The following is a 16,358-nucleotide window of genomic DNA, read 5'->3' as shown; positions in this document are numbered from 1 at the left end:
CTTTCATTTGCGTCCAAGACAGCTAAAATCGGTTAAAATGAGGCGAAGTTATGATTTTTTGAAAAAAATGTGGTTTTGGCGAAAATCGACGAAAATTAAACTTTCATCTTTTTCTTTAACTTACATAACTTACAAGCTGTATGAATAATTGTATAACCCCTTACTAAAATTGAAGAATTGAGTAGTAGGGAATTTCCTGCGAAAGAATAAAACCAGGCGCCTCCACTGTTTAATTTTAAGAGAGAGAAAAATAATGGAGACGCTTGGCTTCCTAGAATGATTTCATAGCATTTATCCCCAAAATTAACAACTTTATTTTTTCGCCGGAAATTCACAAAAAATCAGGTACCTATGAGTCAGGATTTCATTTGGACCACCTTTGCACAAAGTTAAAAGCGAAAATTATATTAATTACTTTGTTTATAAGAGAAATTGTTTTTCACTGTATAAAGGGAGCGACCGTGGCTGACTAGTTACGGTGTTCGCTTTGTAAGTGAATGGTTCAGGGTTCGATTCCCATCTGCTCCCAACGAGAAAGTTAAGAACACATAAATTTGAAATGATGAATATGAACGAAAAATCAAAAAATAAAACTATATAAAAATTTAAATAACAATTCATAATTTTAACATAAGAATGAAAAAAGTGTTTTAAAATGCATATTACACCTGCCCAGTTGTTTTACAATCATTAGTTTTCAAAATATCAAAGTATTAAAGAGATTTTTTTTCGCCGAAAAAAAAAACTTTTTGCGATGCTGTACATTGGAATTCCATAAAAATTGAAAATATTTTTGATCGATCCCAGACATGCTAAACATGATTTTGAACGCTGGAAAATTAATTTTAGATTGTTTTCAGTTGGTTAGACTTCTATTTCCTCCTAAACTAAACTTTGAAAAAGATTTGCAACGGCCTAGCTGCCATCAACAAATTCCGATTAAATCCGTATTATACGAAAAAACTTTAAAAAAATTTTTCACTAGGATTGATTGTAACTTTATTCTCTTTTTCTCTGCATCGTCCTGTACGAATTAATTTAGGTTTACAGCGATAAATATCCGGCAAAGTCCTAAAGCCAGATAATCCCTCAGGTAATTAAGGCTAAGACGTGATCAGACTTTCGATCACATACGCAAGTAGATTTCGATGCCGCACTAAACCAATCATTCTGAGAATTGATACGGATTCTAGAACAGTTTGCACATTTTGGTTTCAATTTTGATATGCTCCAATAACTACTAACAGCTATACTAAATACCTTACCCCAAATTGCTTCCCAACATCTCATTGCTTCATCTTCAAACGAGCCTATCCTCATCAAAATATGAAAAAAAAATAACTTATTAACCCCCACTTCTTCCCCGCCAGCACGTGTTCAAACCGCGATAGAAAGGAATCCGCGCGCGAGCTGCGCGCTCTAACCCAAAGTTTGTAAACAAAACCCATCGTGCGCACCCAGCTCTCTTCAAAGCCGCGCGTACTTGGACCTCACAGTTCGCGGCAAAAGCTACGACCTGCAGCAACAGTCAACTCCACTCCACATAACCATCAACAACCAGCAATAGTTTGGAGCCCCTCGCGAAAGTGTACAGCGGGCCCTGTATTAGCACGTAACCGCGCGTAGTTCGCGGTATACACACGGTGGACTTCATAATCAAATTAGTTAGGTTAGAAATAATACACATCACACATTTTATCGACCAACCGCGAGCGGGCGAGTTCGTTTTGTTTTGTACGTTTCACTGACTTTCAAAGGCCTTCACTGTCTGTGGGCGTGCAATGGCACAATAACATCCAATCCCTAACCCCGCTAATCCGATTCTACCTGGCGGTGGCGACTGATTACATGATGGAGAACAACATGACATGGGGCGACATGTAGCGTTTCATCACGGGGACATCCGGCAGAGCGTTGAGTTGAGACTCATCAAAAGGACGAACGCCCACGGCGTGCCGCTTCCAAGTGCGACCACTCAAGGACACAAGTGTTGCACAAAAGAACCATAACAACACCACCTGTATGGAAACATCACTCAACCGAAATAGCAGAACCAACAGTACAACAGCAGTACCAGTAGCAGTTGTTGTATCTGGTTTTTGCAAGCCACGTGTGACGAAACAGAGCAGAGATAGATTCTAGCTTATACAAACTTTCGAGCGTTATTGTACACCATGAGCTTGTACAGATTATCCATGGTGGTAGAGAATCGCCGACGGGCACAACACTTGAGCGTTGACGGCCGTAGTTAGTTTTGATTAGTGACCTCCTGTCAAGACGATGCTCAGCAAAGTGGTTAGCTCTTAAGGTTAGCAATCATTCACTACTTGGGAAACAAGATATCCTCGGGGCACTACTAACTTCTTGGCGCTCAATACACCGTTATCAACCGAGCAGCTGATCACGAACACTACAGAACTACAAACCGTACACCTCGTGAATCAATCCGGCAATACGTCAGCGCAGCGCTACCAAGGTACACACTCTGCACCAATTGCGACACTTATCCAATTATGTTCACACCAAACCAAAACTACAGACACCAAAACAATCTTCTCAGAGAGGGGTGGTTGTCACCTAGATGGATGCACTTTCAACGATCTCGGCTCCAGGTGAATCATTCGTACGAAACTTCTTCGCCGCGCACAACTCTTCCAAGTCTTCACCGTTCTTCGATACTTGTTTGGTTTCCGTTCACCGCTGCTCAAAACCTCAAAGCTGCACCCGCTTCACTGCCGGATGATGATATCATTTCTTCATCCCCTCGAGAAATACACACACACGCGGGGGAGTCTGCGAGAAATTTTCCCAGATATCTGGACCACCGCCACTTAACGCCACCGGCCTATGACTTTACCCTTGACGGTCCCGAGAACACGTCACGTCACGCGAAAGGTGTCACACACTTGGATATCAACGGGGAACAAACCCGCAAGCGACTGACATGAACTACGGCGGCACGACAACTGACATAGTACGGGCCGTGCTACCTTTGGGTCGGAGTCGTGGTTGTAGGGACTACCAGCACAACGGCGCGTGTGTGTGGATACAAGTCGGGTTCATGCTACAGCATACATACAGAGAGACAGCGCGGATGGAAGACAGTGATGGGTGAATTAATTAGGACATGAATGAAAGATTCATAGGAATCGTTTGATGAACTAGTTTTTTGCAATTCCTTCGTGAAACTACTTACTTTTCCTGTCATTCTTGAACGGCGAAATAGCCTACTTTTCTGTACCAAAATTAACAGAATCGAATAGCAACACTTTTCAAAATAAATGCTGAAAAGTTCTACTTTTCGGCACTGAAAGGAAATCCACTTTTCAACATTTTTTTTATTTAAACGATTTATTGACAAAATACATGAAAATATGCAAAAAGAAGATTTTTCCAGCACTAGCCGTACATTTATCCAACGACGTTCATCGAGTTAGATAAAAACGAAGAGTACTAAAAAAACAAGTTTTGCAACGAGTTCCATACAACATTTTTTGCACTTCCGAAAAACACCCATTGAGTGAAATTTTAAGTTAAATTTTCATGTATTTTGTCAATAAATCGTTTAAATAAAAAAAATGTTGAAAAGTCTTACTTTTCAAAACAAGTGCTGGTAAGTTCAACTTTTCAGCACCCATTTCAGTGCTGAAAAGTAGAACTTTTCTGCATTTAGGGGAACTATACCCTTTCTCAGCCTATTTCTATTATCGGCCTATAAGCACTTTGATCATGAATTATAGATTAAATAAAGTGTTTTTGACTATTCCTAAGTAATAAATTGCTTAAATAAAAGTGAGCAAGCAACTCTTCATTGTTGATAATTCTGAAAATGATGATTTAATAGCGGAAAACGGCAAAAGTGATGAGAATTGGTCGAACGGCTTAGTGTGATTAAAATGGGTATATTTCCCCTATTTTGAAAAGTGTTGCTATTCGATTCTGTTATTTTTGGTACAGAAAAGTAGACTATTTCGTGGTTCAAGAATGACAGGAAAAGTAAGTAGTTCCACGACGGAATTACAAAATAGTAGTTTATGCAACAAGTTGCAAATTTAATCGAAAATTAGAACTTTTCAGCATTTATTTGAAAAGTGTTGCTATTCGATTCTGTCAATTTTGATACAGAAAAGTAGACTTTTTCATCGTTCAAGAATGACAGGAAAAGAAAGTAGTTTCACGACGGAATTGCAAAAACATTCCCATACAAAACCAATCGCTCCCAAATTTCGGGGGTTGTTTGGTTGCCCAAATCGAACTGGAAAATGCCTGTTCTGATTGAATTAGTTCATTTTAAAATTTTCCCATACAACTTCAAGCAATAAACTCTAATAAACATAATTTTCTTGTCATTGTAGATCTCATTCGAGCACTGAACTTTTCAGAATCCATTTAAGTGTTGTAAAGTTCATCTTTTTAGCATTTTTTCTATCTTAAATTGCCCTTACCTTATATCTGCAACTTTACTGATGACACCAAATGTATCAAAAACTTCGTTCTCAAGATACAGATTTTAGAATATTTACAGTATGTAAAAAAAGTATTTACACCCCTTGGGCACTATGCACATTTTGTGATGAAACATGTAACAATTTAAAGTTTGACAGAAACCTAGTACTACGTTTTGTTCAGAAAATCATGCCGAACATTTTGCTACAAAAAGCTCATGAAAAGATGTTTTCTATAAAAAGTTATATAACAAATACTATTACAAAAATAAAAAAGGTGCAAAAAAAGTGTGTACACCTTTTGAAAAATTAACATAAACAAAGTTATTTGTTGACAAATCACCACGAATCCAGTCTACCAACTCCAAATAGGCATCCTTGACTGATTAAAAAAATATTTAGACATTTAGTTAAATTGAAAGTTTGCAAAATTAAGTTTAGATAAGTTTTATATACAATTTTCAGAGTTATATAAACTTTTATACTAAGTAGTTAGTAAACTTTATATTCAATCCAAATTATTTTTTTAATCAGTCACAGATGCCTATTTGGAGTTGGGAGACTGGATGTATGGTGATTTGTCAACAAAAATACTTTATTTATATTAATTTTTCGAAGGGTGTACAAACTTTTTTTGCACCTTTTTTTTATTTTTGTAATTGTATTTGTTATATAACTTTTTATAGAAATCATCTTTTCATGAGCTTTTTGTAGCAAAATGTTCGCCATGAGTTTCTGAACAAAACGTAGTAGGGGAACTATACCCTTTCTCAGCCTATTTCTATTATCGGCCTATCAGCACTTTGATCATGAATTACAGCTTTAATAAAGTGTTTTTGAATGTTCCAAAGTAATAAATAGCTCAAATAAAAGTGAGCAAGCAACTCTTCATTGTTGGCGTGTCTAAAAATGTTGATTAAATAGCGGAAAACTGCAAAAGTGATGAGAATTGGTCGAACGGCTTAGACTGATTAAAATGGGTATATTTCCCCTACTAGGTTTCTGTCAAACTTTAAATTGTTACATGTTTCATCACAAAATGTGCATAGTGCCCAAGGGTTGTAAATACTTTTTTTACATACTGTAGATACCATTTTTTGTATGGGAAACTGTCTAATTTATATGCATTTATTATACAAATTGGATTTATTCTTTGGTCATAGCCACAAAGGCAAAATGATAATTACAAAAAATTATGGCTGAAAATTTCAAGAATTGCTCATGTTTAAATTCATAATAAGATTTCTTCAAACTAGTCTTCATACAAATTTAAAGGATACAAATGCGCTAAGTTTTTTTTTTTTTTTTAATCTTCATATTTAGTATGGGTTTCCTGATCGATTGAATGTCTTTGACAAAGTTGTTAGATATGAACTAATTGTTTCATCTATAATTAAAAGAAAGTAAAAAAATCAAATCATTTTTTCATTGTTCAATTTTTTGTTGACAAAAAACGAATTTCTTTTGACAAGCCATGATTTAAAAAAAATGGTTGTTGAAAATGCAACAATTCCACGGATCTTTATTTATGCAAAATTAAATATTTTGAAAACTCTCCACATAATCCTTTTAAGCTAATTTGCATAATTTGCGATGCATTTAAAATCCTACTGTGAAAATAATAAAATGAAGTAAATAAAATTAACTTTGTTACATTAAAACGTATTTTGCATTTTCTGCTTTCTTTTACTTCAATTTTTCTTCAATTATCTGTAATTCCGCGGGAACGATGATGGTATTTATAAAAATTCAGATAAAAATGTATTTTTTTTTAATTTAATGTAAAAAACCTAAAAGAAAACTTTTCAAACAGATTTCCTAATTTTTTCTCCCCTCACTGTAACTCTCTGTCAGAAATGCTAAGCTAGAAGGCGCAGGCATGGTCTATGTATGCGCGCGCGACTAGTTAGTCGCGTGATTTCATGGAAATCACCTCTCTCCCAGCCCGTGCCCAAGCGCGATGTGCACGCTTCGGAATCTGGTTGTTCATTCCTGACTGCCTGAACCAAGTAGAGTGGACGACCAGAATTCAGTCACGATGAATCTCGTGGAGTTTGTGACCCGGTGGTTCGTACCCGTAGAACTGGTGAAAGAGAAGGAGTTGAAGTTTTTTTCTGCACACGCGATGACGACACTTTTGCGACAACAGGTCGCACAAGGTTCTTCGGAACTCTCTGCACTGGAGAGGGGCTTGAGAAACTACGGGTCACCATATGGGGGGTCATCGTGGGGCAGGTTTGTCGCGAATTTTTGAAGACAACAACAACAACTCCATTTGTGGTCGTCAAGCCGTCAGCGTTTGAAGATTTGTTGGTGACCATACCGAATTCCCCATAGAAACCCATGTCACGTCTCTACGTATGGTAATTGTAACTATTGTCGTCGACTTTAGCTAGACGTGGTTGTGTTTGTGTAATATACAAACAAAAAAAAACTCAAACCGCACAGGTATGCCATACCTGCATGCCAACATGAAAGAGACCAACTCTTCTGTTTGATGTGGAAGTCACGTTGCAGCCACACACAAATACAGGTTTCCAGATCCAGCTGATGAAGTTGACGACAGCATGTTGATGCAACATCTGAAGAGTTGCCCCAGCTAAGGAACATACGGAACCGAGACTTGGTGGGAAGAGTTGCTCGACCTGAATGGAGACGAGATTGATTAACACGCCAAGCTAGAGCCAAGACCTGTTGATGCCGGTATGTTATGCGAAGTATGCAAACAGCGGAAAAACATGTCACATTTTGCGGTATGTAGCGGCATTTTTCAGCCACTTGAGAAAAAAAAAATCGTGGATGGGGAACAGGAAGTGACACGACGAGAAAATTGCCAACCCCAACGACAACCACCACACAAGCCATCACAGCTAAGTGGTCCTTCAATTTTTCGCTAAAGTCTGACTTTGGCGCCGGCAGCCAAGAAAGCACCACAAGCGCATTATCGTCACCGATTACGCCCCGGCGCGGGGAGGAGGACTTCCGAAAATTATTTTTCCATTACGTTGGCGGTGAACAAAGGAAGGTCAGCTTCAGGTGGCCCCACAAAGTTTTGTTCAAATTTCCTATGATTTTCCCCGTCATCGAAGACGGTTTGGAGAGGTAGTTTTCTCACGCGATCTGCACAAGCAGATACAAATAAAATAGCTGTAGTAACGGGCAGCAGCTACTGTGTGGAGTAGACGACGAAATGACCAAATTTAAGGCCCCAAAGTGGACGAAAAGAGAAATTGACCACCATCAAGCCGATGACGAACGACAACGTTGAGGAATGGTAAACAACATCTGATAAACGTGACATTGGTAGATTTGCGAAAGGGAGCGTTCATGAATGGTTTGCTGGTAGTTTTAAAAACATTTGTAACATTTTGCACCATTCGGATAAATAAATTTTGTAAAATAATCACGCAACTTTAGTATGATTTCTAAGTAGCCGTATGTAATCTATGGACGCACCCTTCCAAAGGTAAACAAAAAAGGTGCACCCAAACCGTTTAACCGGGGTGAAATTGATTCCCGATACAAGATGCTTTCCTTTGTCTGGCCGAAAGATGTCGCTTCACTTGCAGCGGATGGTGATTGATGGAACCAATTCGGTGGATCGACGAGATGGTAGGTTGAAGATTACCACCACCACTATAATGAAAGGTTATGTCAACGATTTTGTTGCCGGAGGAGCATGGCAGCTCGCGTTTGGAGAAAGGGTCTTTGTTTTTGTAGGAAAAGGAAAATTGGCGTGAGAAGAATGCAAGTAACTTTAGACTATTACAGAAAATTTATTCTATTATCAAAACAAATTTTTGAAACCATCTGAATCAGTTCGTTTCAAAATAAATATTTTTATTCTATTCAACTCATTGAACACATCATTTGAGATATATGCACAAAAAACATTTAATCCAACTGTAACAGTGGATTTCCAAACATTTCTCCACATTTTTCCCTTTTTGAAGGACAGAATATCACTTGAACATTATTTTTAAATAAAATCAATTTTTAAACATCTACATCTAAATTTCACATACAATTAAAAACAAAATAAATAAAAAATCTAAAATCCACTCTAAACTCATAGTTGAAAATACCAGACATGACAAAAGTTTGTTTTCCTTGTATTGAGGGGGTTAAAATTCAAATTTCTTTACAGTTTGCAGTTTTTTGAAAATATCTTGATAATTGTCGAAATATTGAAGAAAATCTTTATAATTATTGAATAAAATTCTCCTCTAGGCTTTGAGACTACTCAAATCCAAACATTACAATCTATGATTTCTGAAAAATTGACATATTTTATGACAAATTTCAAGCTAGAAAAGTAGTAATTTTTCTATCATTAGTTTTCAGAATCTCTGCTCAAATAAGGAAAACATATTTTCAATTAAAAGAAACATTACAATCCATCAGTTAAAGTTTTAAGAAAAAATATTAGAGCAATTCTCTATGAAGTCGGTATTTTTTCTTTAATTTTAATTTTTATATTTTTTAATCCAGCTGAAACTTTTTTGGTGCCTTCGGTATGCTAAAAGAAGCCATTTTGCATCATTAGTTTGTCCATATAAATTTCCATACAAACTTGGCAGCTGCCCATACAAAAATGATTTAAGATAATTCGAAAATCTGTATCTTTGTAAGGAATTTTTTGATCGATTTTGTGTCTTGCGCAAAGTTGTAGGTATGAATAAGGACTACATTGAAAAAATATGATACACGGTAAAAAAATGAGTGATTTTTTATTTCAGTTTTTGTCACTGAAACTTGATTTGCAAAAAACACTATTTTTGCAATTCCGTCGTGAAACTACTTACTTTTCCTGTCATTCTTCAACGACGAAATAGCCTACTTTTCTGTACCAAAAATAACAGATTCGAATAGCAACACTTTTCAAAATAAATGCTGAAAAGTTCTACTTTTCAGCACTGAAATGGGTGCTAAAAAGTTGAACTTTTCAGCACTTGTTTCGAAAAGTAACACTTTTCAACATTTTTTTTTATTTAAATGATTTATTGACAAAATACATGAACATTTGACTTAAAATTTTACTCAATGGGTGTTTTTTGGAATTACAAAAAATGTTGTATGGAACTCGTTGCAAAACTTGATTTTTTCAGCACTCTTCGTATTTATCCAACTCGGTGAACCTCGTTGGATAAATGTACGACTCGTGCTGAAAAAATCCTCTTTTTGCAACTTGTTGCATAAACTACTATTTTAATTTTTTTCATTTTTTTGATATGTTTTAGGGAACATCAAAAGCCAACTTTTCAGAAATTTCCAGAATGGGCAAAAAATCTTTGACCGAGTTATGAATTTTTGAATCAATACTGATTTCTTCAAAAAATTGAAATATAGGTCGCAAAAATTTTTCAATTTAATTTTTTGATGTAAAATCAAATTTGCAATCAAAATGTACTTTAGTGATATTTTGATAAAGTGCACCGTTTTCAAGTTATTTTTTGCGACCAATATTTCGTTTTTTTGAAAAAATCAGTATTGATTCAAAAATTTATAACTCGGTCAAAGAATTTCGCCCATTCTGAAAATTTCTGAAAAGTTGGCTTTTAATGTCAAACATATAAAAAAATGAAAAAAAAAATAAAAATAGTGTTTTTTTGCAAATCAAGTTTTAGTGACAAAAACTGAAATAAAAAATCACCCAATTTTTTACCGTGTATCATATTTTTTCGGTGTAGTCCTTAACCATACCTACAATTTTGCCGAAGACACCAAATCGATCAAAAAATTACTTCCAAAGATACAGATTTTCGAATTATCATAAATCATTTTTGTATGAGCAGCAGCCAAGTTTGTATGGAAAATTATATGAACAAACTAATGATGCAAAATTGCTTCTTTGGGCATACCGAAGGTACCAAAAAAGTTTCAGCCGGATTAAAAAAATACAAAAAAATCGAATGACCGAAATCTCATAGAATTGCTCATTAGATCTGGAAATAAGGATTATGAGTTTTACCTATAGGTTATTATTTATTAATATTACGGTATCAAAAGATCGGAAATTTCTGCCCTTTCCGATGACACATAGAATTACTTGTGAAACGTGGACCACTTCGGATGCCGGCGGATTTTCCGACGACGTAATTCCGGGTTGGTACGAAATATCAATTCTATCCATACAAAAATCCACAAAACGGTGTTATAACCACTCAAAAATGTTTATTTATTAACTTTATGGTTATATACTGACACTTAAATAAATTTAAAGTTTGCAAAATTAGATAAGTTTTATATAAACTTTTATGCTATATAATTGGTAAACTTTATATTCAATCCAATTTATTTTTTAAATCAGTCGATGATGCTTTTTTGGAGTTGGGACACTAGATTTAGGGTAATTTTTCAACAAAAAGCTTTATTTTTGTAAATATTTCGAAAGGTTGTACAAACTTTTTAAAGAAATCTTCTTTTCATGAGCTTTTTGTACCAAAATGTTCGGTATGATTTTCTGACCAAAACGGAGTACAAAGTTCCTGTAAAACTTTGAATTGTGGGCATGTTTCATCACAAAATGTGCATATAATGTTAAAAGGGTGTAGGTACAAACTTTTTTTACATTCTTTATGATTGATTTCACATTTTTAAGTATAGAATAGACATCAATTTTGCAATAACCTTTTCCATTTAGAGCTTTTTGTACTTTTATGCGTTGTCATTTGATAGATGGTATCCATTCTAAGGCTATTTTAATTCAAATGATTTTTTTCGGATCCAACAACATAACGGAATATTAGCCGAACTTAATCACTCACTAATCTAGAAAAGCCAACACCATAAATTAACTAGCAAATGAAATCCCAAAACCACACACAGAAATCAAAATGAAAAAATCAAAACAAACAAAAAAAGAGCAAACCGGGAGAATAAAGCCGAGCAAATAAAAGCAAACCGAAAAAACAGTAAATAAAAAAAAGTGTCGTTCGCTTACTGTCTCATCGAGCCCCATCGTCTGTTTGGCAGATTATCATTATTTTGGCTGAAAGTAGATGAACAAAGTGAGCATGAATACATGAGAGAATGAACTTGATCGTGGTGGGGAGATTGGTGCAAGGTAATGTATGAATCGTCGTGCAAAATGAATGAAAGCAAACTCGATCGAAGTCGGGGTTTGCACATTGGAAACGAACCTCAAAATGAGAGGAGCTTTTTCATTGGACTGTGCGAGGAGAATGGAAAAGGTGGCTTTCCAGTGCAGTGAATGAATGAATGGTGGTGCTTTTGGGGGAAAGAAAACAGTAAATAATGAACATGTTGCATACCTCTTAGGCGCACCGCGTAAGCTCATGCGGCTCCATGTGTGTCGGGTGATGCCGTTGGTATTGATATTGTTATTTTCTCTACGCGACGAGACGACGGGTTTTTTGGAAAAATCGGAAAAGAAAACAAATTTGGCGCAAACGAATGCAGAAAACAGAAGAGAGTAAAATTAAATCGAAGACTTTTCCACAGGGTTTTATAATTTGGGGCGAAAATAGATTCGCTGAATCGACAAAAGGCTAAATAAAAGTCGAATTAAGGGACCAGCAATCGAACTCTGCTGGATTAGAAAGGAATTCCCGTGTGTGATACATACCCGTTGGGAGTAGAGTTGAGTGTGGGGGCCAGCTCCAGGTCCACGCCTCCGTTTTCCGAAATAGAGATGTCATTGTCACCGTAGCACTCGAACGATTCGCCGTCTGACAGAGAGGAGCACTGCGACTTGGGTGCGTCTGCAAAATAAAAGGAACAAGATATTCTCAGCATTAGTCATAACAACTCACAAAAATCAGCAAAGCATTAAATTAAACGAGCTAATAATTTGACCACCTAGCATTGACCCCTGCGAGAAAAACGGTTCCACTTGCTGCACAAATCCATTTTAGTGGTCGTCGTCAATTTTTGCGACCCACTCTCGACAACGCCAATAATGAAGCCATCAACTCGCAAAAATAGACTCTTTTACGAGTCTGCCATTATTCGCGCCAACAGTGACCACCGTTGATCAGCCGTTTCGCATTCAATTAGCGCCGCCGCAAAAAGCTTACGAAAAACTGCCTTTAATTGAGCCGATCTCGTGTACATATGTGCATTTTCACTTTCGATGGTGATACGTGATTTATTTTTTCGTATTGTTTCACTATTTCTCAAGCGATGAATCAAATTATGGTCCATTAGCGAAAAAGTGTGCGAAAACTGGAGTAAATCGGCGGAATTCGATTGCAGCTGATCAGCTGGTGCTAATTTTGCTGCAACAGGTTGATGATGGCGGTGCTCTTTAAGAGTAAATGATCGTGTGCATTAAATTATATTGGAATGAAAAAGTTGATGCTTGACGATGCATCCTGGTGGTCGTGAGTTACGTGTTTTGAAAATGCACCCCCAGTGGAAGAAATCTCTGTTTCAAGATGAATTAACAACTTCACAAATCATATTTTAAAAATATTTCACCATTTTTTGCATGGCGAAAATGGCTGAAAAACCTAAATATAATATATAAATGCGCTCGAAATTCACGCCAAAAATTTATAGAAACCCTCTACACTGCCCATGTTCGCATAAATGTCCCATATGCAAAAACAGCAAGCTGAGAAAAACGCATTTGAAGTTTGTCCCATACATAAGGCTACGTGTTAAGTTTTCGTGAAAAAACAGGATTTCCTCCTGATTTTTTGAATAAAATATGTACTGGATGTTATAGGCTCTTTTGAAAGAGCACACAAATTTGAACTAAACTGCAGCAAAAACTCGAAATAGATGAAAATGCATATGGGACATCTATGCGATCAAGGGCAGTACAGCTCATTTTTTCGATTTTTTTTTTGTTTTAGATATTTTGTAATTAAAATGGTAAAAAAAAACACCTCCGTGTACGCACGAGAGCAAGCAGCAGTCAAGTGCTCTGTGCTCTACCGTTTTTTCGAATTTTTTCGCCGTAGTTGATAGTGATTACCCGCGAGTTTGCTTCTCCAGCATGCCAAAGGCCGGCCGTGGCCGTGGCAGTTCGAGTGCGGCCTCGAAAAACCCGCGAAGTTCGTCTACCGGCCGTGTGCAAAAAGGTAAACAAACAAACGCCGTGTCGGCCGCCATCGCGCAGGGGAGCGTGAGCGCAGATGGAATCGATAAAAAGTATCTACATCCCGGATACGTTCCGAGATCACCAGTGAGGACCCGCTCCGGTACTTCCGGTGCCACGACCAGTGGCACATCAACATCCGCCAACATCCCCATCAGGAACGAGTTCCAGATGCTGAGCGACGACGAAGAAAACAACAACACCGACGGTAGCAGCACTACCGACGACGACGACGATGACGGGCGTGCACGGAAGAAAGTGTCGACGCCAAAAAAGAACAATTCTCCAAAGGAACGTAGACCACCTCCAATTTTTGTTTTGGACACGTTGGCGGACGATGTTGACGAGTTGCTGGAAGGCCTCGGATATTGTCTGAAAATCGGTAAGTCGTCAGTGCAAGTTTACACATTTGACGAAAAGAACTTCGACCTGGTTGTGGAGAAATTGAAGCGTCAAAACTTCAAGTTTTACACATTCGACCCCGTGCAGAAGACTGCCGTTAAGGTCGTTTTGCAGGGGTACCAAGACCGCCCGATCTCCGACCTCAAGAAGGACCTCTCGGGTGCTGGAATAACGCCGCGTGACATAAAAGTGCTCTCGCGGAAGACTACAGTCACAGGTACACACACACTGTACCTGTTGTACTTCGACCGCGGCACCGTCAAAATTCAAGACCTGCGGCGAACTAAGGCGTTGGACGGGTTTTGGGTAAACTGGCGGTTCTACTCAAAGAACCCGTCGGACGCAGCACAATGCCACCGTTGCCAGAAATTCGGCCACGGCTCGCGGAACTGCAACCTCCCGCCCCGCTGTGTGAAGTGCGGTGAATCACACCTCTCTGAGGCGTGTGCACTGCCGTGCAGAGCGGACTTGGGGGACAAGGCAGAGCAAACGAAGGCGCGCATCAAGTGCGCCAACTGCGGAGGTAACCATACCAGCAACTACCGTGGATGCAGCGCACGGAAAAACTACCTCGAGGAGCAGGAAAAGAGGAAGAAGAAAGCAGCAGCGTCCCACCCTCCTCAGCGAAGTACGAGCGAAACCGTGCCGGCAGCTGGTCATCGTACGGTTCCAGCGGACAACTCAGCGTTCCCTCCTGGATGGGGGCGATCGTTCGCCAGCGTGGTCGCTGCCGGCAGTGGCAATACGGCCCAGCAAGAAGTTACCGGAGAAGATCTCTTTACCCTGCCAGAGTTCTTTGCTCTCGCAGGGGAGATGATGACGCGGTTTCGGACCTGCCGTAACAAGGCGGAGCAATTCCTGGCCCTTGGGGAGCTGATGATCAAGCACATCTATAAAGGATAAAAAACTGTGATCTAGTTTTAAGCTTTTTCTATTTCTGTCCACTTTCCCTTGCAATTTTAGTAAGTTTTTTTTATTTTTTTCTTACTCTTGGTGACACCTTTATTTACAAGCAATAACTGTTCCAAAATGGATTATGATGTAACACACAGCTGTAAGGAACTCCAAAACTCTGTTATGAACTTCAAAAGAACTTATTGTATCTTGATTATTCACCAATAAAACCGAATTGAAATTGAAAAAAAATGGTAAAATAATGCATAGAGACATTATACCTACCTATTTTTACGAAACATATACGAAATGTTTGTGAAAAACACAGCCAAAGTTGACCACAGAAAAAAGAACATTTTTTTAAACATTGGCAAAGTCACATAAAATAAGTCAAACTTCCAAACAGACAATTTCCTTAAATTTTATGAGTTCTTCTTTCCCATGGCTTTTTGTAGATCAAAAATTGATTGAAAAAATATTTTTTAGATCGGAGCCCGCCTAGAGGCGGGGTTGGGTTTTAGAGGGTTAATTCAGGATAGCTTTGTTTGGAGATACAGTTCTAGAAAAAGATTTGATTTAACATTCATCAAACTGTTCTAAATCTTCAGCTTTTAATTTTTGTTTTTGTAATGTATTTTTAATAAGGGTCGAATGAACAATTTTTCAACTGTTAGTTTTTAAATCTTTTTTATTACCAATTGCAGTACATCCGAGAACACCCGAAAATGCATTGCAAAAATTAAAGTGGTCAGCCCTACTGCGTTGTGTTTACCGCAGAGAGAATTCGATGAACGGATTTTGAGGTCCAACAAATTTCTAAAATCTTAAAATTGTTCGCATTTACGTAAAATGAGTCAATTTATAAGGAACTTAAGCTACCATAAAACTTTCAGGCCTGACCCAAAAATCAAAATTTTCAAAGGTAGCCTAGAATTTTTGTATGCTCCTCAGGATCATTTTCCCATCATAAATAAAAAATATATGTTTTTAATAGGCTGGCCTGAAAGAGTTAAGGTACTAGGTGTATTCCTCATATTTGTACTTTATAAGAAATTCCCCACGAAAACAGCAAGATTCGAAAAAGAGTTGTCCAATTAGGGCCAAAGCTGGTTTTAGGGTTTCATGGTCAAAATAATTAGACCCGTATTTTTATTTGGTCTTTACGGTGACCTAAGCCGTTTTAGGGTAGTCCAAAAAAAATACCATTTTCATATCTAAGCTAATCTAATTTAACCCTAGCGCAGCCATCCGGAGCATCTCGGGGCGATTTCTTTCAACATCCTTCTTTTCTAAACGGCCAGGTCAACCGCAAAGATAATTCGTTGAAATTGATTGAGTTTGAGCCCGAATGATCAAATAACAAAACAGTCCAATAAATTAGCATTTTTGTCGATTTTTGCAAAAAACACATTTTTCACAAAAACATTTCATTTCATTAATTGGATTGTTTTAGCAAAAACATCAGTGCAGTAATTAACCTAAGCTGAGATCTGAGGTAACTTTCAACAGGTGACTAATTCAAATGGTGTTAGAGCCAGTCTGCGATCAGC

General features: G+C 37.6%; 1 protein-coding gene across 8 annotated transcripts in view; it reads right to left on the bottom strand.

Annotated features, from left to right (window-relative positions):
• Positions 1 to 16,358, bottom strand: part of LOC120430004 (rab11 family-interacting protein 4B) — a 224,957-nt gene that overhangs the window by 158,327 nt on the left and 50,272 nt on the right. For 3 of the 8 annotated variants that reach the window (XM_052708414.1, XM_052708415.1, XM_052708420.1), the window contains 3 exons: positions 12,034 to 12,169; positions 11,720 to 11,797; positions 11,389 to 11,436 (listed from right to left, as the gene is read on the bottom strand). In XM_052708414.1, coding sequence (XP_052564374.1) covers positions 11,389 to 11,436; positions 11,720 to 11,797; positions 12,034 to 12,169 — 262 coding nt within the window. Of the gene's footprint in view, positions 1 to 2,153; positions 2,290 to 2,361; positions 2,525 to 2,577; positions 2,836 to 11,388; positions 11,437 to 11,719; positions 11,798 to 12,033; positions 12,170 to 16,358 lie in introns of those variants that run through there. The other 5 variants (XM_052708416.1, XM_052708417.1, XM_052708418.1 and 2 more) reach the window with 5 other exon arrangements.

The sequence above is a fragment of the Culex pipiens genome, chromosome 2, assembly GCF_016801865.2.
Source record: "Culex pipiens pallens isolate TS chromosome 2, TS_CPP_V2, whole genome shotgun sequence".
Taxonomy (NCBI): domain Eukaryota; kingdom Metazoa; phylum Arthropoda; class Insecta; order Diptera; family Culicidae; genus Culex; species Culex pipiens.
This window is presented reverse-complemented; position numbering and strand designations above follow the sequence as displayed.